General features: G+C 53.2%; 1 protein-coding gene across 4 annotated transcripts in view; it reads left to right on the forward strand.

Annotated features, from left to right (window-relative positions):
- Positions 1-27,156, forward strand: part of RCC2 (regulator of chromosome condensation 2) — a 40,408-nt gene extending 13,252 nt beyond the window's left edge. For 3 of the 4 annotated variants that reach the window (XM_075906609.2, XM_075906608.2, XM_075906610.2), the window contains 10 exons: positions 4,888-5,031; positions 6,222-6,353; positions 9,631-9,719; positions 11,804-11,918; positions 13,552-13,718; positions 16,287-16,467; positions 16,758-16,863; positions 19,897-19,969; positions 21,532-21,609; positions 23,158-27,156. In XM_075906609.2, coding sequence (XP_075762724.2) covers positions 4,888-5,031; positions 6,222-6,353; positions 9,631-9,719; positions 11,804-11,918; positions 13,552-13,718; positions 16,287-16,467; positions 16,758-16,863; positions 19,897-19,969; positions 21,532-21,609; positions 23,158-23,262 — 1,190 coding nt within the window. In that variant the 3' untranslated portion in view covers positions 23,263-27,156. The remainder of the gene's footprint in view (positions 1-4,887; positions 5,032-6,221; positions 6,354-9,630; positions 9,720-11,803; positions 11,919-13,551; positions 13,719-16,286; positions 16,468-16,757; positions 16,864-19,896; positions 19,970-21,531; positions 21,610-23,157) is intronic. The other variant, XM_075906611.2, reaches the window with a different exon arrangement.
- Positions 27,157-27,301: the final 145 nt, after the last annotated feature.

Consider the following 27,301-nt stretch of genomic DNA (forward strand, 5'->3'; position numbering starts at 1 on the left):
TGGTTCTACATCCTTTGTTATCGTTTTGGCTAGTGTACTGTCTCTAGAGCCTCCGTAGAGAGACCGGGTGAGATGCTAGGACTGGATTTCCCAACCTGTGAGTTGGGATCCCTGGAATATTTTACAGGGGTGCATAGCAGCTCCTGTCCCATGCAGGTGTCTGGCCTCGCTTCCCTGCTCCCGGCAGTGCCACCTCTGGGATCTGAGTCCCTTTGGTTTGGCCCAGCTGCCGTGATGATGGGACTTGGGGTCAGTAGCAGCCCCCTGAGCCAGATCACAACTCCACTCACGCACGTTTGGTCCAGTCAGGGAGGCGGGGCCAGACCTGAGCAGTGCTGCTCATTGACAAGCGAGCCCTGATCCCCAAACAGTGGCGAGCCGCTGAGTTAGGGGATTTAGGCACCCAGGTCCCACCACATCTTAAATGCACTGGTTGGCTTTGAAAATGTCGAGTGCAGCAATTAACAGGTTTCCTCCATCCCAGGCAATCAGGACAGTTAGTGCGATTCAGCAGACCCAGATGGCGCGAGGCGTAAGCCATAACAGCGGGGAATTAAAAACCACAGTTAAACGGCATTCCAGAGTTAATAATAGGAGTAGAAGATACACCCTTCTTACATGGTATAAAATAGACCAGTTCGGCTTGATTTTTGTCATCTGAGATAAGCATGTACAAACACCTCCTGTTTCTCTTTTCCAAGTTTGTAACACTGGCCAGTACAGCATGGCTGTGTCTACACTGGCCTCCCTTTTGGAAAAGGGATGCTAATGTAGCACTTTGGAATAGGCAAATCCGTGGGGTATTTGCATTAACATGGCTGCCGCTTTTTTCCGGCTTGCAGATAAGCCGGAGAAAAGCGCCAGTCTAGACGTGATTCTCCGGAAAATCAAGCCTTTTCCGGAGGATCTCTTAGTCCTACTTCCTTATTCCTATTCCAAAGTGCTACATTAGCATCCCTTTTCCGAAAGGGAGGCCAGTGTAGACACAGCCTATGTGTCTAGTTTCACTACCCCAGTGGTCAACAGCACCTTCACTTACAGTTGATAATTAAAATGGGGAAGGGGTGGGGGGGAAGTGGTTACCTTGGCAATCTTATCAGCCATTCCGCTTTGCTTTGCGTTATTCCAATCCAGCCTGCTCTCAAGTCCTTGCCCTCCAAAGTGTTCTGTTCAGTGGCCAGTCCCCTCTGCCATCTTGTGTGCTAGTGTATCCCTTTATGGCAGGGCTACTCAAGTTTGGAAGCCCCAGGGGCCACACTGATACAGCACATGCTGAGGGCAGCAGCTTAAGTGTGGTTGCATATGCATGCAAATATATGCAAATAGCTTCTTTCACACAGACAGGCATGAATACAAAGATTAAGGCAAAACTACACAACACACAGGCCCCATTGAAATCCGTTCTGCTGATGCTAATAAAGTGCAGTATTTACCCGGTTTCCACCCATATGGCAGCACTTTTAATGAGCAGTGACAATCCAGGAATTTAAGTACTAAAATGCATCTCAACAGAAAACCATCATATTGATTACGTTTTTGTTTGGCTCCTGCCTATGGGCCACATGTTGAGCCCCACATAAATCCAAACTGCACCATGAGCCGCATGTTGAGTAGCTCTGCTTTATGGCATCCCACTATTCCTTCTTGTCAGCCTCTGTCGTTTTCCTTCAAGATGATCTGTTGGACTTTTAGCTATAAAGTTACCAGGAATATACTTTACATGACCAAACTGTCTGCGTTGGCTGTCCCCTTCTATCCCCTCCCCCCCACATTTATGGGTGTTACTTTTAGCATGTCTTTCCCATTCTTGTTCCTTCTGTGGTCGATCTTGTTTGCAGCACTCCAACATCTTATCCATCTCTTGGTGGAACAGATTGTTTTCCTTCTGTTGCAGAACATTGAGTGCCGTGCATTAAAACTGGATGGACAACTGTTTTTTGGACTTGAATCTTGCTTAACATCCCTAGAAGATACCGGCATCAACTAATTGACTAGTCGATGGAGAAGGGGGGAGATGATTCCACTGTGGTTCTGTGCTTTAAGTGTAATAAGAGCCTGTCGTGATCTTACTACATTTTGGCTATGTCTAAACTTGCGGCTTCTTGCGCGAGAAATATACAAATGAGGCTAAGCGTGGAATATGGCCAAGCCTCATTTGCATACCTAATGAGCTGCCAGTTTTGAAGAAGAGGCTCTTGGGCCAGAAGGAGCTGTCTACACTGCCCCTTCTTGCGCAAGAAAAACCCTCTTGCGCAATGCGGTTATTCCTGAAAATAATCGGCGTAACGGCATTGCGCAAGAGGGTTTTTCTTGCGCAAGAAGGGGCAGTGTAGACAGCTCCTTCTGGCCCAAGAGCCTCTTCTGCAAAACTGGCTGCAAAAAGGTATTCAAATGAGGCTCGGTGATATTCCACGCTTAGCCTCATTTGCATATTTCTCACGGAAGAAGCCGCGAGTGTAGACAGCCTTAAAGCTCAGAGCCGCAGCAGGATTAGCTCCCGGGGCAGTGTGAGCTCTGCTTCCCCCGCCCCCCTCCTCCTCCACCTCTGCACTGCAGAGATGATGCTGGGGAAAGCCGGCTCTTGCTTTCCCTCCCCCCGCTGCCTTTGATACAGAGGCAGCAAGGTGGGAGGGAAGCAACTAGTCCAATACTCGCTTAACTATCCGACAAGCCTATTGACTACTCAACTAGTTGCTTACATCCTAGTGTCTTCCTATCACCCGGCCCCACTTATCTCTCGCCATTTGAGCCCGGCACTTTTATCCTAGCTTTAATTTTTATCCTCTGTGCCCCCATGTTCCCATATTCTGGAACCAAGATGCTTGAAACCTTGCATTTCTTTAACATTGTCTGCCCATCTGCTTTCAAGGATCATTCTTCAGTATTGGTATCCACCATTTACTCTGTTTTTCTCTGCTTATTTTGAATCTGTGTGGGTCTCTCTCTGTTCGTCAATATCCTCTTCTAAGCAGTGAAGAAAAAGGCTAGTTTAGAATATCCTCTGCTCATGTGCACCAAGGTGCCTCTTTCCACACGCTCTTCATGAGAGTATCCAGGATGAGAATCGAGCTAATCCTCATCATTCAACATTTGTAGCTAAAACAAGCAGACTTAATTGGTAGCTGTCACTCTTGCAAACTGCCAGCCTGTAACAAACTTCCCTGTGGCATTCTCCGTCCCACTTCACCCACAGACTGCAGAGGCTGACTAGGAAGCCAAAGACAGAATGCCAGTTCTCTATTGCTTTGCACACACGCAGTGCTTCCAGCTGCTGAACGAAGTTTCCCAAGACCCTGGTGATGTGGGGGTCAGGAGCGACCCTAGACTAGCTGCCGGCAACTGGCGCCCTAGGCGAGCCACTCAATCGGCATGCAATTGGCGCCCCCACCTCCAAACCCCTCGATGATATCGCGCCACCATTGGCACCCCGTTTAACTTGGCGCCCTAAGCGACTGCCTAGGTTGCGTCTATGGACGGGCCGCCCCTGGTGGGGGTTTTAAAGAAATAGTGACAGAAATGGAAGAGCATGAAATGGCTTAGAGCCCAAGAAGTTTACGTATTGTGATGTTTAGCTGGGCAGTGTTGTGGGGGGGTAGATCGACTAGCCAAGAAGGGGTCAAAGCATCGTGGAAGAGGGAGGGAACAAACCGGATTTAATGTGCAGAGTGGAGTGTGTCCATCCGCCCCTGCTTTGTGGGCAGTGCGTGTCGTCAGCCAGAGGCTCTCGTTCCTGGCACTGCATGGAAGTCCGTGGGCGCTCGATACCTTGCGGGATTTGACCCCTGGGTTCTTTGTGTAAAATTGGACACTCTGTAGGTACCCAGCTGGTGTCAGGAAGCTAAAATCACTGATGATTTGTCAAGTACTTTGTGATCCCCGGAGAGAGATGCTGTATTAACAGCCCTATTATACATAGGGGCTGTGTCTAGAATGGCAAGTTTTTCTGCAAAAGCATCTGCTTTTGTGGGAAAAACTTGCCAGCTGTCTACACTGGCCGCTTGAATTTTCGCAAGAACACTGACGATCTCCTGTAAGAAATCAGTGCTTCTTGCGGAAATACTATGCTGCTGCCATTCGGGCAAAAGTCCTTTTGCGCAAAAGGGCCAGTGTAGGCAGCTGAGATTTGTTTTGCGCAAAAAAGCCCTGATTGTGAAAATGGCGATCGGGGCTTTTTTGTGCAAAAGCACGTCTAGATTGGCACGGACGCTTTTCCGCAAAAAGTGCTTTTGCAGAAAAGCGTCCGTGCCAATCTAGAGGCTCTTTTCCACAAATGCTTTTAACGGAAAACTTTTCCGTTAAGCATTTGCGGAAAATCATGCCAGTCTAGACGTAGCCAGGGAGAAAATTAGGGCGAGGGATCAAGTGATCCTTGAAGCCATTCATTTGTGATCAGAGCCATCTAACTAGGAGGCAGGTCGTTGCAACAGTGACCTCCATTGGTGTATTGCGCTCCCCATTCTAACTCCATCACTTTGTCAGGGACTGGTAATTGCTGGGACTGCTTTGTTGGGTCGCTTTTGGTTTGTTTTAACCTGTCAGTAGAAATCCGTGGCGATAGTGACTCTGAAAGGTCGACTCTCTTGCGGTCCTTTCCCCATTCCTGTCTCATGTCGGGAGCCAAGAATATCCTGTAGCACAGCAAAACGTTGAGGTGAATGTAAGACATCTGTGATCGGCTGAACTATTTCTGCCGTAGCCGGTATGTAAAATAGAACCCCCCCAGCCGGCGGGTTGCGGGAAATATCTTAGGACAAGCCTGAACTTTGAGTAATCTCTGGGCCAAAACTGAATCCCCAAATACGTCCCTTTCCGTGAGGACGCCGACATGTGAGAGCGCACTCGCTGCAGTGGTTGGTAAGACTTGTCTGCATTCTGTTCTCCCCACAGTGGCTTATCGTAACCTGGGCCAGAACTTGTGGGGGCCTCACAGGTATGGGTGTCTCTCAGGGATTCAGGTACGGACTGTGATTTCGGGACCATGTGCAGCTCATAGTCTGCTCATCACCACAGAGGGGAAGCTCTGGAGCTGGGGTGAGTATTGGGTAGAAGCAGTAACTTTTTGTCCCTGCATAGCTCTGGATTACTGCCGTCACCTAAGGTGGTCTCTGTAGCTGAAGTGCTGCAAACGTGGCTAACTCAGAACTGCTACCTGAAACTGCCTGCTTTCTGCCTTGGTTTTGAAGGGACAGTGGAACGAATTGGGATGCTCCCCTGAACTCTTCTGTTAAGGGTTCAGCCTCTTTTTCCCAGATTGAATTTTTTTCCAGGGCCCCTTTTAGGACTCCTCAGGCAAGTTTGCTGTGGTTAGTGCAGAGTGGTGGCTTCGTTCTTTGATGGCTAGTGGGTAACTTGTCCCTTGCTGTGTCTTGCGGAGCCTAGTTCCAATTCGGGATGTAACAGTGCAGTTGATTAATCGATAAGCAAAAGCTTAGCAGTTAATGTTGTAGACCACCCACACTCACACACCCCCGTCCCCGAGAGTAAATTTTTTTTTTAGCAGGCTGGCCAGCGGCTTGGGCCGGGTCCAGGACCTACCCCCGCTGCGGCTCTACATTTAAAGTGTATTAGGAGCCAGGTGGGCAGGGAGCCTGGCTCCGTTTTGGCTTGTACCAGGTCCAGGAACTCAGACATATTCTCCCCTGGACAGAGCCTGCGGCTGCCACCAGCCAGTCGGCGAAGGGAGCTGGGTTTTAAACTGGCTCCCCCCGTGGACCAGCTCCCGCCTGGCACCCCGTACTGCTGCCACTGATACCGAGACAGCGGCACAGAGTGGCAGGGGGCCCCTCAGGAGTGGAGCCGTATTGCACTGGCTGCCGGCCCTGCCCCCAGGACTCTAGAATAGTTGAGTAACCGATAAGAATTGAGGTTAATCGACTATTCGGTTAACCGATAACGACCATCCCTAGTTAGATGCCTCGTGCGCACTAGAAGGGTGATTCTTCCCCTTCCATGCTACAGCAGAAGAAACGCTTCAAGGCTGCCCTTTATCTAGCCCTAAGGAAAGGGAGCAGCGTGGCCCCCGCCCCTTAGAGACCCGTTGCCATCCCCATGTGGGGATGGAGGCAGGCTCGGTTTAGGACGGTCAGAGGGGTGGCTACAGTTCAAAGGATGGGCTCTCCTAGTGGGAAGCTGCTCACAGTCGCTGTAGCAGGTGCCCCCTTGAATTGTATGAAGGTCGGCCCCTGCTCACGCGTGTTGTTTGTGCGCCCGCGTCTCTCCAGGTCGTAACGAGAAAGGGCAGCTGGGGCACGGGGACACCAAGCGCGTGGAGGCTCCGAAACTCATCGAAGTTCTCAGCAATGAAGTGATTGCATCAGCCGCTTGTGGCCGAAACCACACGCTCGCCCTGACAGGTACGGGAGGGTGCTGGGCAGCAGGACACAAGGCCTGGGCTCCGTCTCTCTACAGAACGCTGAGGAGACTGGGGCATGCAGGGGACCGGGGCGTCGAATGCTGACCCTCCAATCCGTAGCTGCCTGCCTGGATACGGCTGGCTGCCCGCGGATACATACCGTATCTGCTGCTCCACAAGGCTTATCTCCCTGGAGACGCTACAGCCAAAGGAGAGGAATGTGGTGCCGCCACTCGCAGGATCCCGCGCTGGCAGCTCCTCCCAGCCATCTGGCGCTACCGCTCCCAGTCCTGCCACCAGTGGGGCTGTATGACCCTGGGCAGGAGACCTGGCTGGTGGCAGGGTTGGGGGCTGTGCGGCCACGAGGCTCTGCCCGCACAGAGCGCTGGCTCCTGAGCGCGGTGGCCAGTACCCACCTCCTTTGCAGCAGCGCTCAGCACTCCCTTTCCTGCTTGAAGGCGAGTGGCGCGGCAGTGGAGTCTTCCGGCGTGGCAGAGCGCCACGTAGCCCGGCTGGGGGGGGGGAGGGGGGGCGCATGGCAGGTGGCTTCCCAGGGTTGTAGTGAGGTTGCCCCTACTGGGGTAGCCTCGTCACTGCCCTGTTCCAGCTCTGGGGGGATGCCACTTGGCCCAGGTGGGTGGAGCTACGTGGCGGGCAGCTTCCCGCATATTCTCCGGTTGGAGCCAGGGCCTGGTGAGGCTATCCCTACTGAGGCAGCCTTGCGCAGCCCAGGTTACAGCTCCGGAGCAGCTCAGCTGCTGCTGGGGCGGGGTGGGTGGTTGTTCTAGGGCTGCCGTGAGGCTGTTCCTTCCAGGGTACCTCACTGTGGCCCTGTTCCAGCTCCAGCAGCCGCCCGCCATGCAGCCCAGGCAGTCACCACACAGCCCAGCTGGTCCTAGGGCAGACCCCATGATGGGTGGCTGCCTGGAGGCTGCATTGAGGCTGCCCCTCATTCCCTCCTCGCCCCCCCCTCCTGGTTTCAGCTCCAGCAACTGCCCACCACGCGGCCCGCCCTGGGAGCATCTGGGGGCCGGCAGCTCCAGCAGCTGGGGCTAGGGCCAAAGCTGCCGTGTTGTAGGTAGAGGGAGGCCAGAGCCGAGTCGCAGGCGGCGACCGCAGCCTCGGGGTCCGCAGCCAAATGGCAGGTGGCCGTGTACAACAGTCAGGATCCACTGGATCCCTTCTGTGCTTTTGTCCCGCTGGAGGTGCTGAAGATATAAAAGCCCCTCTTACAGTAAGGGTGAAGCGTGGCCCGTAGCAACGCCTTTAAGCAGGGCTCTCCAGCCCCTTCCAGCGTGAGAGCACTTTGAATTCAAGTGCAACCCAAAATCTACTTCAAATATAAATCCCCAGGCCCCGCCTCCCTCCTGCCCCTTCTGAGGCCCCGCCCCTGCTCACTCCATCCTCCCTCACTTACACCAGGCTGGGGCAGAGGGTTGGGGGCAGGCTCTGGTTTTGGATTCAGGGATCTGGAGCATGCGGGGCTCGGAGTTGCTCTTGGGGCAGGCGGTAGGAGGGTTCTAGGGGCAGGCTCTGGGGTGCAGGAGGTGGTTCATGACTGGGGTAGGGTTTCAGAATGTGGGCTCCAGCTGGGGACTGCTTAGCTCAGGCGGCTCCTGGCTGGTGATGCAGTGGGGCTATGGCAGGCTCACCCCTGCCCTGGCCATGGACCACTCCCTAAAGCAGCCAGCAAACTCCCTCCCACTGCCCCCTCTGTTTTGTGGAGATAGGATACAGAGCGGGAGGGGGCCCCTTGACATCAGTGCCCCTCCTCTTCCTTCCCTTCCCTGCCCGGCACAGCAAGCAGGAGTCTCCCCGGGGAGGGGGGTGGGGTAGCTTCAAAGAGGTGAGCAGCAGTGGGAGGAGGGGCACTTGACAGCCTCTTGGCCAAACCAATCAGGATCACCCGTCAGAGGCTCTGAGGTCTACCAGTGGATCCCGCTCTCCTGGTTGGTGACCGCTGCTTTAAAGCTTCTTGTTGACTGGCAGTAGCACCCGTTCAACAGGCATGCCGCGTTCATCCAGTCCAGCATTGGCAGGGGTAGGATTTTTAAACTAGCTCTAAGAGCACCTGCCCTGCCCAAGACCGCCCCGCCCAGTCTGTCGTAAACCGTTACTGCTCCTACCAACACAATGGCTCAGCCCCTTCCTCCTCTTCCTTTGCTGGGCGGGGAGAGAATTACCCAGCAGACCCCGCCAATGGCGGCTCTAAAGGCCGGCTGCTTGACATCTGTGCCTTGCTCCGTTGTGCGGTTTGCTGCTGTTTTCAGTGGAAACAACTTTGTTGCAACCTCCTGCACAAAGAAAAGCTAATGCAGGCCCAGGCAAACTGGGGCCCTGCCCAGGGTGCAATAGCCAGAGGGGGAGGTGTTGCTGGGCAGGGAGCAGTGTGGCAGAACATGCTGGAAGTGAGGGTTGGGGGCACAGGTGGGAGGAAAGTGCAGGGGATGGGATGGAGGGGTCACTGTGCTGCAGTTGGGGGCAGAGGGGGCACAATGCAGGGTGAGTGAAGGGTGCAGCGGATGGGGGTGTCGGGGTTGTGGAGCCCGTGGATGCAGCAACGGTGGGAGCAAGGCTGGGTGGGAGTGAGCCTGGGTGATTTTCAGGGTGGGTGGGTGCTGAGTGATGCACCTCGTTTAGGGGTGTGTGGTTTGTTTTTTTCCTCTTACATAACTGTTTAAATTTATAATTTTGTTAGTAGCTGGTGGGTGGCGCCCGTCCGAACAAGCGCACGTGATGTCAGTATTGGTGCCCAAGACACAACTCCCTCCGCTCACGGATGGCGAATCTTAGCGGGACCACTGAGCGGCGCTTCTGTGTTTCTCTCAGCCTCCTGCAGATCTGCGGATACCCATGCCTGTTAGACAGTTGTAGCCACGCAGGGCTCTTCCGCTCCCATTGGTGGAGGGCCTGTAAGCCCCCGCTCCACCAGAACCACCCCACCAGCTCCCATTGGCCACAGAGTTCCGTTCCTGGCCAATGAGAGCTGCAGCAGGTGGTGCTTGTAGGCAGGAGCAGACCAAGATTCCTGCCCCCTCCACACACGTGGGACTGCACTCCACGCAGGGGGAGTGCTGATCGCGATCAGCTGGGAGGCTCCCCAGGATCAACCAGTCGATCATGTGGTTGGTGATGACTGGTTTAAGTTTATGCGACATGGGACAGTGTGCTGTCATTTAGCACGATGCCTTGGAGTGGTCAGCTCCATTCTGTGTTAACTCTGCATTCACGTGGAGGTTTAAACTTCTCCCTTCCTGCCTTTCCCCCTCTTGTTCCAGAGACTGGCTCTGTATTTGCATTTGGAGAGAACAAGATGGGACAGCTGGGTCTTGGCAATCAGACGGATGCAGTTCCAAGTCCTACTCAGGTACCGCTAATGCTCTTCTTTGGGCTTTCTCTCGGTCAGGTAGCGGATTCCTTCATTTCTCGCATCCTGGCCACCACACGAATGTCCGTTTTGGGGGCCATGTTGATTCTTCACACCAAATTGCTTGGGCTTAGTCCCACTAATGGGGGGCAGGGGACACGGAATCGTGCTGAGAGCAAAAATTCCGCCGTATATTTTTCTTCTGGTTTTGTTCTTCATGGATTTTGTAAATATAATCGACAGAATAGGTGTGATGCTGTTTGCCGGGCCAATGGAAAAGCCCTATCCAAACCTACGATTATAGTGTTGTCTGAGTAAATGTAAACCTGCTGTCAGACGAGCTGTGCCTAACGTAGCTAGTAAACCATGGGATGGGATGGTCCAAACCGTTTTCAAGCCAGACTTCAGATTTGGCCACGCAAGGAGCTGGAATGTGAACTATAAAACCAAAAGAGGCTGATGTGCTCCTTCTCTGGAGCCTCCTAGAACTGTTCAGCATGGTTTTAAAATGGTGTTCCTTCCCCATCTCTGTTTAAATACCCACACTAACAGATTGGCCTCTGGGGTGGCCAGGGACCGAAAGCATCCCATGCAAGTTTTTGAACCTGCACAAGTCTGGAGTGTGGGTGGAAATCAAGAACTTTACAGGCAACTAAAATGATTAGGGGTTTGGAACGGGTCCCATATGAAGAGAGGTTAAAGCGACTGGGACTTTTCAGTTTAGAAAAGAGGAGACTGAGGGGGGATATGATAGAGGTCTATAAAATCATGAGTGGTGTGGAGAGGGTGGATAAAGAAAAGTTATTTATTAGTTCCCTAAATAGAAGAACTAGGGGACACCAAATGAAGTTAATGGGTAGCAGGTTAAAACTAATAAAAGAAAGTTCTTCACACAGCGTGTAGTCAACCTGTGGAACTCCTTGCCAGAGGATGCTGTGAAGGCTAGGACTATAACAGAGTTTAAAGAGAAGCTAGATAATTTCCTGGAGGTTAGGTCCATAAAAGGCTATTAGCCAGGGGATAGAAATGGTGTCCTTGGCCTCTGTTTGTCAGAGGCTGGAGAGGGATGGCAGGAGACAAATCGCTTGATCATTGTCTTCGGTCCACCCCCTCTGGGGCACCTGGTGCTGGCCACTGTCGGCAGACAGGCTACTGGGCTAGATGGACCTTTGGTCTGACCCAGTACGGCCGTTCTTATGTTCGCTCCAGTGTTCCTACGACAGCCAAAACAATGGCCAGATCACTTGTGTCTTAGCCATTCTCATTCTGTCTTTGAAAAACAAAATGAATCCAGGCTGAGAACCGTCACTCCTCCGCTTGGAGAATAAACCGAACCTGCTGCTACCTTATAATCCCTGCCGGGGGTCCATTCTCTTATGGACTTGGCTGAAGATGCAAGAGCCGTAGGGTTACAAAATATTGCCCAGATGCACGAGGGATGCTTAGAAACGTCCCTGCTGCAAGCAGAATGGAAGTTGGCCCAAGGAGCGCTCGTGAGAAGTGCTTAAAGTACGTCTGCCCGGGATCTGGGGTGGAACCCCGCCAGCTCAGATGAGACTACAGTAGAAGCATAGCTTCTATGGCGCAAACTGCGGGAGAGGCTCGCCCAGCCATCGGACCTAGCAGCTCAGGCAGGGTTACACGCAGACGGCTAGCCCCACCCACCAGCTGGCTGCCCTTCTGGCTTTAACATGCTGGCTTGATCAGAGTCCGCGTAGGATGTCCCCTGAAGCCCGCCCCCTCCACTCCTACGTTCCCCTTCTCTCTTCTGATTCATGTGGGTTAGTGAATTGACCATTTCTTAGTGGCAGGGCAGTTAGTCAAACGGCAGACCCAGTGCTTTCGGGTAGGCTCGCACAGTTTTGCATGTAAATTGGTGCACGCTGAACACAGCCACCAGGTGTATGCAAACGAACGGCTTAACCGTCCATGCAAATCCCTCGTTTGCCTAAGTTGGGCCTGGTGTTTGCTCCGTGTGCCCTTTGCAAATGTAGCTCTCTCTCTGCTCTGCGCTGGGCCGTGCTCCCTGGCAGGGGCACTCGAGTCCGTCTCCTGCTCTCATGCATCGTCTCTTTCCTTTGTAGATCATGTACAATGGCCAGCCTATTACCAAAATGGCCTGTGGGGCAGAATTCAGCATGATAATGGACTGCAAAGGAAACCTCTATTCCTTTGGGTGCCCTGAATACGGACAGCTGGGTAAGAAGGTTTATTTTTAAAGGTCGATCCAGTTTTAATGGCGGCAGATTTCACTTGGTAGCTGCCCCAAGCTGCATTGTTTTGGTGTGTCTTTTTGTAGACTGGTGTGTTGGACCAGTCAAACCAGTAATGGGGTGTGCATCTTACCCCCACCCCCTTCCAGAAGGGATGGTGACCTTGTGTTTTTAAAACCTAGGATCTGGCTTCTCGTCTCTCTGCTCTGTTTGTGTGACACTGGGCAACACGCTTTGCCTTTCTGTGTCTCAGTTTCCCTGGGTGTACAAGTGCCTCTTTTAACCTTCGCACCTGCTGGGCATAGTAAACTGTCCTACCTACTGGCACCAAGAGCACTTACAGCGCGAATGCGTGTGTGGCAAGCCAGCTGGGTTTTAGCTCCTGCGGTAGAGGCTCACGCGCTAAGCTCCAGAGGTCCCAGGTTCGGTTTTGCCTGTCAGCCTCCCCGCAGTCTCACGCGGGAGTGGCGAAGTTTCATTTGCCAATGTTCACAACGTGCTTTTGGGATCTTCTGTTTGAAAGGGGGCGAGAAATGCCAGGCGGCGGCGCCGCGATAACCACAAAAGCCCTTGTCCCTGGAGTGTCCATAAAGCCCCCGCGCTTTGAATTGCTGCCGCACCGACAATGTGCCACTGTGCATCCAGGCCGTGTGTTCCATTATGCATGAGCAGGACTTTGTCTGGCAATACCCAGGAGTTGCTCTGTACGGAACAGGAAGGGCGCACACTTTCCTGCAATCTTAGCAGCCACCGAGTGCTCTCCCCCTCTTGTGGGGGGAGAATTTCCTGAGCTGGTCTTTGCAGCGGTGTCTTTGCCCATGGTTGGCCCGAGTTGGCTGTCTCAGGCTTCCGGGGCTCTAAACTTGCAATGTCAACTTCAGGCTGCAGGCTTGATCCCAGGGTCGGGGAGTTTCAGCGCCCGGGTTCCAGCCTGGAGGTCGACAGGAGTTTTTAGCCCCGTGAGCCGGGCTCCGAGAGGTGGGGCTGTGGGTTTTCCTTGCGGTGGAGATGTGCCCTGGAGTGGGGAGGTGCAGTCCCCTGACAAAATGGGGGAGTGACTGTACCTGGCCTGTTCAGGGAAGCTGGATGGGAAAAGCTCCAGGAATAGCTGCACGACATTCCGCAGCGGGGAAGCTCTTTGGGGCGGGTCTGTCTCTCCAGACCAGCGGTTCCCGAACTTTTCGGCATCACGCCCCCTTTTTGATTTTTGAAAAACCCTCATGCACCCCCTCCTCCCCAAAGCAGCAAAACTAGTTGAGCAAAAAAAGGAGCTGACCAGGGGCAGCAAAACTTGGGGGGGGGGGGGGCTGGGTTGCCTTGCGTGCCCCCCCCCCTGGAATTTCTTCAGGCCCCCCCAGTTTGAGAACCTATGCTCTAGACTGAGAGAGCCCAAGCAAGGGGGGCGTGGGCCGTGGCAGGGCGCTGCTGTAATGGCTGGTAGAGGCGCGTCTGGCTAGCAAAGAACTCTTCCCCGGACGGGGGTCAGGGGTTCGAGTGGCCCTCGGGGGGGCATGCGCTGTCTCTGGCCTGCCTGAGGAAGGACTCCTGCTGCGTTCCCGGGTGGGGTGACCCAGGCCAGCCCCCTCCTCTTTCACATCCGGCTCTTTGCCCCGCCACAGGCCACAATTCGGATGGGAAGTTCATTGCCCGTGCGCAGAGGATAGAGTTTGACTGCGAGCTGGTGCCCCGGCGCGTTGCCATCTTCATCGAAAAGACGAAAGATGGACAGATCCTTCCGGTCCCTAACGTGGTGGTGCGAGACGTGGCCTGCGGCGCTAACCATACGGTAATGCTGGGATCCCCCTGGCAGCCGGAGGCTCCGTGTGCCACCGCCTGGGTTGCCAGGTGTCCGGTATTCAACTGGACAGTCTGGTTTTGGGACCCTCTGTCGGGTCAAAACACCAGTATTTTCAATGTGCAGTGTCCGGTATTTTTTGGTGTTCCGGCTGGACGTCCGATGGAAGCCTGGCGGGGGCGGGGGAATGGCTGGGAGGTGGGGCGTGATCGGCGCTGGGAGCCTCTGGTTGCATCTGACATAGGAGTGACGCCTTGGGGAGGAGGAGAAGCCCCGTCCGTGCCCCTGAGCGCTGGTCAGGCGCGTTGTGGAGCCGTAGCCGGACTCAATCGCGCTTTGCCTGGACCGTGCGCGGGACGGGCAGCGCCCTGGGATCTGCATGTGCCCGGGTCAGTCCTGCTCCCCACCAGCCGATTTCTCTCCCCCACACTCGCCCAGACCCCCTCCCGGCCAGCCCTGCTACCTGCCAGCCAGTTCTCCACCTCCCGATCTCCCCGGCCAGTCCCGCTCCCCCCAACACCCCGCCCCGACCCGACCCCTCCCGACCAGCCTTGCTCCCCCCAACACCCTTCCGGCAAGCCCTGCTTCCTGCCAGCCGGTTCTCCTCCTCCCGATCTCCCTTGGCCATCCCAACTGCCCCCAGCCCTGCTTCCCACCAGCTGCGCCCTGCTGCCCCTGAACCCCCTCTCCCCCCACCAGCCCTGCTTCCCATCCCCCCCCCTTCTGGCCAGCCCTGCTCCCCTCCTGGCCAGTCCCTTTCTCCCCTTCCCCTCCCTCCCCTCTCCCCCTCCCCCCCCCTATCAAGTGTGTCCAGTATTTTTTCTGAAGCTACCTGGTAACCCTAGCCACTGCGCCCCTGGAAGAAACCCGTTTCCTAGCTAGCTTTGATCAGCAGCAGCCATGGGACTTGCTGCGTTCCCTTCGTTTTGTTGAATGCTCCGCGGGTGGCGGAATCCCTCCATGTGACTGGCTGTTAGGGCGTGTCTCTCTTAACAGGCCGCGGATTCCTGCCGGGTTCTCCGTCATAGTGACCGAGTTGCACGGAGACGTTCTGAGCCAGTGCCAAGAACATCCAGCGATTTGTATTTGGCAGCTGGGTTTATCCCAGCTCTGATCAGCCGATCCAGGAGGCCAAGTTGAAAACCTTTCCCTTGTGTTCGCCCTCGGAGGCGTTACAGCCTTTGGCACGTTGCGTGGCTACAATTAAGGGCATATCTACCCCTCGGTCGCAGGAGAGGGAGGATCCCCACGTTGAGGAGACCTCACTTGCACTAGCTGCACCCGAACCGGTGCATTAAAAATTAGCCGCAGCAGCATGAGCAGCTGGACAGCTAGCGGCCCTGGCTGCGTGCCTGCAGCCTCAGGTGGCTCGGACTCGCTGCTAGTCCATCCTGCTTGTGCTGCTGCACTTACTCCATTTCTAGTGTGTGGAGCTCTCATTAAGCTAAGAATCCCATCCCAGCTCCAAGTGCAGGCGTCTCCTAAAAGTATGTTCGTCCCCGCCTTAAGGCTATGGACTATTTGGAAACCCCCCAGTGCAAGGGCTGGGTTGCAACTTTGTCTTGGTGCATGTTGAAACTTCCCTAGGGATAGTTGGAGTCAGACACCTTGACGCTGACAGGTAATTCCCGCCGGGAAAGGACGGGAAACCAAACCAGCCGGTCATACAAGCTGCCATTTGCACAAACCTTCCGTGTCTCCCTGCCTCGCTTAGGGTTTGAGGCCAATCGTGGCATAATCCGATTATGACTCTGGTTGGCGTGGGAGGTGTCCTAATCCACCTGCAGTAGTTTGAATTCTCAACATTGAGGGAGCTGAAATGCAGAATAATAGATTTAAAAATAACCCTCTTCCAACTCAGCAAGCTCTCAGGGTGGATCTGCAAAGCGACAGCAGAGGCAGACAATGGAGGAAAAGATACCTGTGTCATCACAGTAGAAATGTCTTTTTTCCAGTTACGGAGTTGTTTCAGCTGACTGAAGTCACATGACCGCTTCCCTCCTCTGACACTGGAGGCCGCCTCTTGGGTGGCAGCTAAATTCTAGTTCTTGTGTAAATGCACCAGGCAGAGTGCTGCTATTGTATTGCCCATTGTTGAGTACTTCTGTGTAGAGCAACACAAAAGCGGAGTGGGAATCCTGGGGGGGGGGTGAAGAGGGGGGTGTCGTCCTCTTGTTTGCTCTTCCTGCAGTTTAATCAATATTGGACTATGCAGTTGACTGAATTACACAGCTGTCTAGACACCTAGTCCTTTTTGTTCCTGGCTTTATCACTCGGCGGGAGGAATGGGAAGACATGTGACTTCACAACAATTGAGATGAGAATGGAATAGTTGGCAGAGAAGCGTCCTTGTACGAAATGCATCATCGCAATAGTTTTGGCCTTTGCCGTGTAGAATTCGCCTGAGGCTATGTTTATGCCCCTGATGCTGCTGCATTTGGTCTTCTGCCAAGATCCATAGAGCAGAACCAATAATCCACCCTGCAGTTAGCTGCATGATGGGGAGACTTCTTCCTGCACGTAAACCCAAGTCTGTGTCACCATCTGTCCCTTTTGCAGCTTGTCTTAGACTCCCAGAAGCGTGTGTTCTCTTGGGGCTTTGGTGGATACGGCCGGCTGGGCCATGCCGAGCAGAAGGATGAGATGGTGCCACGGCTGGTCAAGCTCTTTGACTTCCCGGGCCGCGGGGCAGCTCAGCTCTATGCCGGCTACACCTGCTCCTTTGCTGTCAGCGAAACAGGTCAGTGGCCTTGCTTTTTCTTGGCAGATGGGTTTTGGTGTGGAGCCAGCATGCCGCACAAAGTCTCTGTTGTGAGAGCCGCGCTCTGAGACGGCATTTGCCTACACGCAGGGAGAGCTCGCTTGGACTCTTCCCAGTGTCTTGGGGTTACTGAGCAGCATGGTCGCTGTGTGTCAGTAGAGTCAAGCCCTTCCTTCCGAAAGTTCTCTGCCTTCCGGAGTGCGGCCGCCTGCATTTCAATCGGGTTTCCGGGTTGGAGTCTGACGTTGCCTGGCTGGTTTGCTTTGCAGGTGGCCTGTTTTTCTGGGGAGCCACAAACACCTCCCGTGAGTCAACCATGTACCCGAAAGCTGTGCAGGACCTCTGTGGCTGGAAAATCCGCAGCTTGGCCTGTGGGTAAGTGATGACTTCTGGCCTCTGACTACCCCCGGCTTGCCTGGAGGACATCCTAGAAGCAGTGCTAACGCAGGCGGACCCAAGTGCAGAAAGGGCTGATTGTAGGAGCAGGGAATTTGGCCCTGTGCAACGGCTCCTGTGACTAGTTATATTTACGTACACAGATTGGATTCCGTCATCCAGGCCAGCGCTGCTTGGTGAATCAAGGCAGGGATAACGAGAAGTCCTGGGCACCTTATAGACTATCAGATGTATTGGAGCATAAGCTTTCGTGGGCAAAGACCCACTTCGTCAGATGCATCTTTCTTTCATGGTCTTTCCCATGAAAGCTTATGCTCCAATGTATCTGTTAGTCTATAACCCCGTTTCTTAAACTGTGTTCCAGGGAACGCTGGTGTGCCACGAGGCAACTGGAGGTGTGCCACAGAACAACAGAGTTCAAAATGGCTGGTTTTTTTGGCTCAACAAAAAATCCTTGGTGTGCCTCATAAATTTGTTAAGACCGAGGAACACCAAACGGTGTTTTTAAAGAAACACTGGTCTCTAAGGTGCCACACAGATTCAGACTAACATGGCTAACTCTCTGATACAAGGCAGGGGTGTGTGTGTGTGTGTTTGACCCTGTGGAAGAGGAAAAGCTGCTGGATACGCAGGGTGACTGTTTTAATAGCAGTGGAGAAGGCAGGGAGGGCCAGGATAAATGAATGCCTAGATGCAAACCTCTCCTGGAATGGTTTATGGCCTCCATCCTGTTCTGGGAGGGAGTCAATGTCTTTAACTTTAAATTCATGCCGGAGGGCTGATCATTCATCGGGAGAGGTCTGACCTTCCAGTTCCCGCTGGGTTGATCGGTTTCCTAGGGGATTGCATGATTGCTGCAGTCAGCTGGGTGTGGGGGAGAAACAGTCAAATCTTTGCCTCACTCAGTCTGGTCTCTTTAATATCGCTTATTGGGCCATCTTCTGCTGGGGAGACAGACGAGACAGGCTTTTGAGCTTACCCAGAGCTTGTGTCTCTGCTCACCAGCAGTTGTCCTATAAAAGAGATGAGCCCCTCCCACCGGGGTCTCTAATGTCCTGCGACCAATAAGGCTACAACAACCCTGCCTACAAACCTTTACATGATCACTTGATTTGATCTGGGCTTCTAAAGTCTTATGCATTGTCCTGCACTGAGTGTAGCTCTCCACAGTGCGGGGGAAGGTGCTAGCTCTCAGGCTGCATCTGCACTGCTCTCTCTTGCGCAAGAAAATATGCAAATGAGGCAAAGCGGTGAATATCACCACGCCTCATTTGCATACTTAAAGAGCCGCCATTTTGCACAAGGGGCTTTTGCACAAAAAAACCCTTTTTGCACAAGAGCCATTCTGCCGCTTTTTTTTTTTTTTTTTTCAGGAAGAACGGCTCTTGTGCAAAAGGGTTTTGTGCAAAAAGGAGCTGTGTGGTCAACTCCTTTTTGTGCAAAAACCCCTTGTGCAAAATGGCAGCTCATTAAGTATGCAAATGTGTGGCAATATTCACTGCTTCTCCTCATTTGCATATTTTCTTGCACAAGAGAGGGCAGTGTAGATTTAGCCTCAGAGTTTCTGGGTTGCTTTGAGGATGCTTCTGCTTGTGTTAAATGAGAGTTTTGTGAGCATTGGGCCAGAGAAGAAGGAAACGATTTTTCTTCCCTCCTCACCTCTTTAAAACCTTCCTTCTCCAAGAATCTTTCCTCTTTGCTCCCACCTCTCCCTTATCTGGCCTATTGTCTCATGCCATATCTATCTTGGTAGTTAGGGTTGCCAGGTGTCCGGTTTTGAACTGGACAGTCGAGTATTTGAGCTTTCTGTTCGGAGAAACAAATTGAGAAAATGTAAATGAGAAAATATAAAGTCCGGTATTTTCTAACTAAGATGTAACATAGATTGTGATGTAATGTCCAGTGTGTCCGGTATTTTTGTGAAACTATCTGGCAACCCTATTGGTAGTGTGTGTGTCTGATGGCAAGCTCTTTGGAGTTGGGGAGCATCAAGATATGTTTGAAAGGTCCCCCTGTAAATACACTGATTTGGTTCTGCTACGGTCAAGAAACCCAGCCCACGGCCTGCCCGCAAACTTTCAGAGTAAATCTTTTCGCTGTGATTTCAAGATTTTTTCCCTACTCCCTCGACTTAGGCATTCCCCGAATATTCTTCTGTTGCTAAAAAGGAGGCAGCTTCTGATCTGTGTGGGTGCTCGTTTGCGTGACCTTTGCGCCGAGACTTGCTGGGTGCCGTTTTAGAGGGAGCGTTGTATTAATGGACATGGGAAGATCGTCTCCCAAGACCTGATGTTGGATTATTGTTTTTCCTGTTTTTAAAGTGTTTATCTTCAGGACGTTACAGGGCTCTCAACATTCCTGGTCGCCTCAGAGGGCAGCCCCCAACTCTAGCTGGGGCTAGCACTGGCAAACCCTTCTGTCCCAGCCTCCCTTGCGCCATGGGTCAGGAACTTGCCTGCCACCTGCCGAGTCCAGGTGCCTCATGGCCCTGCCGAGTGGGAGCGGGGAAGCTGCTTCCACTGACAAGAGCCGGCGCCGGGCGCACCAGCCCCCGTGTCTCCTGAGGCTCCGCCCTGAGGAGGCGGCATGGCCCAGGTCGCCAGTCCCTGTGACAGCCCTGGTGTGAGCCCCCAGGCAGCGAGTCTCACTGCGTTGCACAACAGCTGTCCAGGAGCAATAGCCATGTGCTGCCGAGATGGGCTGCTGCGTGGGCCCCATCCCTGCTCTCTGCCCACTCTTTGGTGGCGACTGTGGCCACACCCAATCCACCGGCGGACACAGTGAGAAACCACTGCATTAGGGAACGGACGGTAATGGGGATCGGTTTGGGGGCGGGGCTCCACAAAGATCCACCCACCCGCACCAGCCTGGTATTACATTGGGAAGCAGCTGGACCGGGGCTGGTACCAAGCAGCCAGGTGGCATGGGAAATGGAACGGCAGCTGGCGGGGCTGCCGGGGGAGGGCAGGAAGGCAGAGGATGTTGCAGTAACAGCCTGTGTACCTGTTTCAGAAAGAGCAGTATTATAGTGGCGGCAGATGAGAGCACAATCAGCTGGGGCCCATCTCCAACCTTCGGTGAACTGGTAAGGAGGCAGCTGTGGACTTGCACAGAAACCCAGCCAGGCTGGTCCAGCACCAGAGCAGAGAAGATCGCAAGCAAAGAGACCGGGGGGTGGGAAGCTTTTGCAAGTGGACTTGCTGTGATCCTGAGATCACTCAATTACTGGGTGTAAATTACTGGGTGTAATATTTCTAAAGGGTCTTTGTCCTGCTTAATTTAGGTATTAAGGGGGAAAACATTTGTCGCACCTGCTAAAAAGTTAGCCTGGAAGAGGCAATAATAAGGGGTAATTTGGTGCTACACACAAACCCACCTTTCTCCCCAAACCTACACACCACCAGGCAGAATTTTCTCCCAGAGAAAATTGCCCAAATGTTCCTTGGTGAAGTTTTCTGGCAGCAGGGAGCTTGCCTGGGAGGAGAGGAGACCCATGGGTGCATTGAACTTGCAGCCTCCAGTGAGTTCTGCATGTGGATTCGCACTGGCTCCCTGTGAGAAACACTCGGCGTTGCCCTGTGCCGAACGGCCCCTGCAAAAGCAAGTTGCTTTCCCTCATGCGCTTCCTCGTGTCTAATTGCTAAATATTTAATCTTCCCCACAAATGTTTGCATCCGTCTTCTGTCTCATTCCTGAGTGCTGGGACAGATCTAATAGACGCCCGCTTCCCTCGGAAATCGTAGCGTTGGTTGAGGGCGTCGGTACGGTCAGGAGTGTTGTGTGGGGGAGGATGCGAGGGGGGGGCACGTCCCCCAAATGCCATGGGCAGGAGGGATGAGGGAGTGGGGCCAGGGGGACTAGAGGGAGGGACTGGCCCCCTTCCTCTCCCCCGCGCGCTCACTGGCGCAGCGGAGGAGGCGGAGCAACGCAGCTCCAGCTCACTTTGCCCTCCGGACGCTTCGCTTTGGGGTGGCGGCTGGACCACCCCGCACTTTGCTGTGGGAAGCGGAGCGAGCTGGGGTTGTGCTGTTCTGCTGCCACCGCTGCTGGTGAGTGTGGGGGAGCTGGACTCCACTGCTGGCATTGGACCCTGAACCCGCTAGGCCGCATGGCTAGGGGGAGGGTGCAAGGGTGGGTGGAGGTGGGGTCTGGGATAGAAGGGGAGTTTGCCCAGCCCTTCCCCAGGCTGGTGGGGTGTCATGTGGCTGGTGGCCCCTTGAGTTCCTTTTTTAAATGCTCAAACTATTTTGGTGTGAGCCCCTGAATTACGCCGTTCCAGTCTCACTCCAGTGTCTGGCTGCTGCGGGTGGGTTTTGTAGGGTGGCTTGGTTCTAGTGCTCTGTCCCTAGTGGTGGGGGCAGAGCGGGGCGGCTTGTGGCGCTGGATTTCTCTGTTGGTGCATTTCACTGGTTCGAATTTCCATGGGCTTCAAGGTTCAAATTGTAGACGTCAGAGCCATTTGGGTCTCCGTCCCAGAGAACTCTGAGCAGGCAAAGGTGGCCAAGACAGTCCCTGACCTCCGAGCCATTGGTTATTCCAGAATCCGGGGACAAGGCTAAGTAACCCAGTCCAGCCTCTTGGAAAAGGCTGAGATTGTGGTTTCCCCACTGATTTCTTACAAGTCCCCTTCTCCGTTGCTCTTAACAGGGCTATGGAGACCATAAACCCAAGTCCTCTACTGCTGCCCAAGAGGTGAAAACCCTGGATGGAATCTATACCGAGCAGGTGAGAGCAGACGAGAACACAAGCGATTAGCCCAGCGGACTGGGCTGGTTCATTTCCCATCTCGTGCGTCTGAAAAGGACCACCCTTCTCGTAACCTCCTTCCTCTTAATGCTCTGCCTTGATGCTTTGGCCAGATCCCTGGTTAGCCTCAGGACCCTGGGCCATTAGATTGTCACATGCAGAACGCAGCAGCTGGAGGGGGAGAGAAGTGCAGGGGAACTAATGGAACGGGGTGTGTGTGTGTGTGGGGGGGGGGAGAAGACGTGGACTGTCAGGTAGAAACGTGGCCCAGGCAGGTTTGTGGCTGTGTGGCCACGGCAATTGCACGAGGAGGGTTGTGAAACGGAGTAAAAATCCTTGCAAGTAGAGCCGAGGCTGCTCCTGTTAATGATCACGCCCCCGTCCGTTTTAAATCCGCACCGAAATTGACCAGACTCCCTTCCTGTCCCCAATGGTGACGCCTGAGCTGGGAGACGGTAGCCAGCAGATCTGTTACCATGGTGCCCATGAGAGATGCAGTGGCTGGTGTGTCTGCAGCCCCCTCATGAGGCGTTCGAGGAATGTACAGACAGGGTGCGTTAGACTAAGCGTGGCTCTTCTTCTAAAAGATAAGCCCTAGGAAGTATTTTGCGGAAGGGGCCAGACTAGATTAGGGGTGGGCAAAAGGACGTCCGTGGGCCGAATCCATCCGGCCAAGTGGGTTGATCCGGCCCGTGGAGGCCCTGCCGCTCCTCTGCCCTCAGGCGCTTTGAATCTCCGCTTGCAGGGCGGGAGGAGATGTCACGCGCTCCCCTGCCCCCGAGCTCTGATTGGCCTGGGGGCAGGAGGAGTGTGCCAAGATTCCTCCCCCTGCCCTGCGGGGAGCGCACGGCGCCCCAAAGTGGTGTATGCTCATGCAGGGCGAGGGAAACTTCACACAGCTCTCCCACCCCCAGCCAATCAGGGCTTGGGGATGGGGGAGCGCAACGTCTCCTCCCGCCCTGCCAAGGGCATTTGCCCCCTCTTCCCACTAGGCACCCAAGGGGCTCCCCCCCCCCCCCCAGACCAATTATGGTCTGGGGGTGGGGAAGCCCAGAAGCATTCTGGCCCCGCCCCTTCCAGATTAGGCCCCACCCCTTCCGGGCAGCCCGGGGCCACTTCAAAAATTATTGCCCACCCCTGCACTAGATGATCACAGGGGTGCCTTCTGGCCTTGCATGTACCCAATTCATAAATTTCCAGTCCTTGCGCACACTTTCCTCCAAAGCTCAGTCATAAGAAGCCACTGATCATAAAGGGACTTGTGATTTTTTTTTTCTTTTTTTCCATCAGCAGAACTCAGTGTGTGTGTGACGCCTGGTCAGCATCCTTACCCCTTGCTTTTATACTGAGGGAAACTGAGGCACAGTCACACAGCAGAACTGGGACTAGAACCCAGATCCCTTGAGTCACAGGCCAGTGCTCCACCCGCTAGCCCTCTGGACTCAGAGGCTTGTTCCTTTTTTATTGTTACAGTGGAAATCCCAGCATAACTGTTAGGCTGGCAAATGCTTTGTTCTGTCTGCCCAGGTGGCGATGGGCTACGCCCATTCTTTGGTGATAGCCAGAGACGAAAGTGAAGCGGAGAAAGAGAAACTAAAGAAGCTGCCGGAATACAACCCACGCACCCTCTGATGGGGCCAGGGCCCTGCGCCCCTACAATGGCAGCTGTCCTTTCCAATGTGCACTGGGACCGAAAAGCGTACGAAGAGATTGCAGACCGGCAGCGAGACCTGACTGAAGCTTTTTGTTAGACTTCCCGAGGTTCAATTTTATAAGCGATTTGCAGTTTTAACTACCTGTTACAGTCTGATTTCCAAAGTGTTTGGTTCTTTTAAACGTTGGACATTTACTCCTGGCTCACGCTCCCATTCCAATGACAATGGCAGGACCTTTTGGCATGTAAACCCCACGACCTCTGAGCAGCGGAGCAGCCGCTCCTGTGTAAGAAGGGTCACGTGGCGCTGGCTGCGTTGAATTGAAGAGAATCCCAGTTGGGGGGAGGGGAGGACAGATTTGGAGAGGCACAAAGGGCACGGGAGCACCCCACTCCCATCGGAAAGCAGACCTCTGCTAGCCCTGTGTGCCTTTGAAAAGCTACCCCTGCGTGTCTAGGGGCCCATCTCTTTGAACAGAAGCAGAGAGCTGCTTAGAACTAGAGAGCAATCTCCTGTTCCCTGGGAGGGGTGTTTGATAGAAGTCCCAGGGAGAGAGTATCCAGATGTGTAACCCCTGGGTGGGTTAAGCTGCGGGACTCTGACTGCTGCCTATTTCATGGCTGCTTCATATATGTCTGACCTTTCAGTGTGATTTTTCAATTGTTTCGATTTGGATTAAACACCTCCATCAAGACCCAGCTAGGCCAACATGTTCCAAAGGCCCCTGGTTTGGGGGTGCCCAGGTATCCTAAAATCTGACCCACTTTGGGGCTCACTTTTCAGTGGCGCGGAGTGCTTGCCGTTCCAGTTGAAACCAGAATCTGGAGGCTCCCCCTCTGGAAAATCAAGCCCTAGGTATGTCAAGTCGGGCATCCAAACCCTGAGGTGTTGTTTGTAAATGAAGTTGATTCTAAAGGAGGCCAATTCCGGGATAATTGCGCTTGTGAGCGGTTTTCGCTGCCCGGCCCAGCGAATGATTTCGAGAGTCTGAAGCCTTCAGAGAGGGGCCTCAATGAAAATCCAGGATCCAAACACTGCTCAATTTGTGAGGGATGGGGGACGGTTGGATCAGAACTTTGCAGCCCAGGTCTCTCCCTTTGCTCGGCGAGGCATGGGCTTAGATCCTACGAATCTTACTTGCATGCTTGATGCTTCTTATGCGTAAGGCATCCCACTGAAGTCAGTGCTGCTCTGAACTCAGAGCTGGGCACATCTCTGGAGGATTGGCGGGCGGGGGAGGTTAGAATGAGTCAGAAAATAACCCCAATGCTGAAACATCAATAAACATCTCTTTCCATAAAAAGTGCCCCGTTTGAGCCGATCTAAGACATGCGTGGAAAGGGGGCATCCTTTGTCTTCCTGGCCGTAGAAATGACCGCCCCCTGTTGACCCGTGAACCCTATCTTTGCAGTCACGTCCGATTCCGCCAAATTGGGCAGCAGTCCCACCAATAGGGACGTGGCCCTCGATTTGACACTTGCACGGCTGTTGAACCAAATGGGTTTTGCTGGCAGAGAGAAGCAAAGAGCCCCCAGCCCTGGATGGTTGTGAGGTTTTACTATCTTCCAGTTGCGATCAGATATCTGCCAAAAGTTTCTTCTATTCCAATATCCTGCACTGTGCTGGAGAAACGAAGGTGCCTTTTCACAGAGCGCTCTGCTCTGTCTCCACACAAACCCGAGGGAGGCTTTTTTTTTTTTTTTTTTTTTCCCCCTTTCTCCCTACACTAGCAAGCTACCTTGATCTCTAGAGGCAGCGTGTGCTGACGTCCTGTTATGCGGCAGTGCTGGGATTGTTGCAGTACTGACTGGAGAGAAAAAAAAAATTAGAGTAAAAAAAATTCCTAGAACACGGAGAGCAGCTGGGTGGGAGGTTCTGCAGTTGAGTATTTGCTGTGCTAGACTAAGACTGTGAACTAGCCTTTCCCATGTGCAGTCGCGAGTAAAGCCAATGGTCTCAATTGTAACTATTACCCACCCCCTTACCCCATCTCTTCCAGCCAGGGCCCAGTTGAAAAGTGGCTAAATTGAATTGGTTTTTTTTTTTCTGTTGACTTTGTGATTCCATAGGCTCTGGATCAGGTGGACGTCCAGCAAAGTGGGATGTCCCTTGTGACGTCAAACCACAGCCGTAGCCACCTGCAGTGTCTGTATCTGGTTCATTCTGCATGGAGAAGCAGCCAGGGTCAAATGAACTCCTGGTTGAACCAGGTGCCCAAGGGTGTCTAGCCTACATGGCTCCGTCGACAGAGCCATGTAGATGAGGTTTCTAGACATAGGAAAATGAAGCGGCGATTTAAATAATCACCACTTCATTTACAACAAAATGGCCGCCGCGCAGTGTCGATCAGCTGTTTGCTTCCCTTGTTGACCGTGGAGCGTCCAGACTACCTCGCTGTGCCACCAAACAGCTGATCGGCACAGCGTGGCGGCCATTTTGATGTAAATGAAGCAGCGATTATTTAAATCGCTGCTTCATTTTCCTATGTCTAGTAAACTCATCTACATGGCTCCGTCGATGGAGCCGTGTAGTCTAGACATACCCTAAATGTGCAGCTGTTTATAAACCACCCGCAGGCCATGCGGCTACAATCTTTCCAAAAAGTCCAGCTAACTTAGTGCCTGTGCTTGCAAGAGGCTAATTTTTGTCCCCTAGAAATTTTTTTTTCCTTGGGTTTTTTTTTTCCTTCCCAGATGCACTAGGCAGCCAAAGCTCCCATTTGAAATCAGTTCTCCTAGGTACTTGGTGCCTCTGGCTACCGGCCCCACGTGGCTTAAATTGGGCACCTTAAATGAGTCCGCCTGCAAGTGAGAGAGTTGTTCTGAGAGTTGAATCCAGGCAGGAGGTTTGGCTGAAATGAAACTCACCTGAGCCTCTTCGCCTTTGTCACCCAAATCTGTTCACTGAACTAGCTGCAATTGTGGCCTCTCTTCTGTCTGGCTGCAGCGACACTGCCTTTTTCTGCGGACGAGGCTATGCAAATCGTGCTCGCATTTGCATATCTTCTTCCTATTCTTTTTGTGGAAGAGGTTTTTCCAATAAAAAGCCCTGTGTAGACAGGGCCATGTCGGGGGGGGGACCCTCTTTCACAAGACCCCTTATTCTTTGTAAATCGAGGGTTACAGGGTCTTGCGAAAGAGGGGTTTTTCTGACATGGCCCCATCTACCCGGGGCTTTATCAGAAAAACCTCGTCTGCAAAAAGAATTGGAAGAAGATATGCAAATGCAAGCACGATTTGCATATCCTCGTCCGCAAAAAAAGGCATTGTCGCCGTAGCCTAAGTAACACAATCTCCCTTTGGGCTGTTTTCTTGGCTTACATATTAGCCCATTTGCAGATGTGGGCCACGAGTGGACAAAGGTTTGACTTGCCTGGGACCCCTTCCGGAGAGATTGAGCAGCCCTGGAGACCTTATCTCTTCCCGACCCTTTTGAGGGTTGCCCAGAGAGCCATGTGCTGACAACTGCCAGAGCCAGCACTCCACCTGGCCTGGGGTTAAGCTGAGTTTCAGCTCTAGGGCTTTTTATTAAACCATTTATCCTTCAGGAGGATGGTTTTGTGAAAACCCGCAAAATAAACAATTCAAACCCCAAGGGGCTGCACCTCTCAATGCAGGTAGTGTCCTGCCTGTGATTGAAATTAAACATTATTCACACTCCTCATTAACTTCTCCCCCAGCTGCCGCCTTCTTGCTCTTATGTTGGGAGAGTGAAAAAAAGTCTTTTTAAAAAAAAAAAAAAAAAAAAATCTTGGAACAATTTTTGATTTAGACGAGATGAAAGGTTCCTGGTTTAGTGCTGTAATTGTATTTTCAATGTTTTTTTATATTTCTTGGAGTAAATGTTTAAATAAACAACGTCATTGTGTATACCCTCTGGCTTACGGGCCTCTGTTGATCGCCTGGACGGGACGTGTGCTCTGCTCCTCTAACGAACAGCTTAGGTGCGGGAAAAGGTATCATTGATTGGAAACCCTTCGTCAAGGCAAACCTTGCTTGTACCCTTGTGTGGCTTAG

Source organism: Pelodiscus sinensis, chromosome 24, assembly GCF_052426305.1.
Source record: "Pelodiscus sinensis isolate ZL-2025 chromosome 24, ASM5242630v1, whole genome shotgun sequence".
Taxonomy (NCBI): domain Eukaryota; kingdom Metazoa; phylum Chordata; order Testudines; family Trionychidae; genus Pelodiscus; species Pelodiscus sinensis.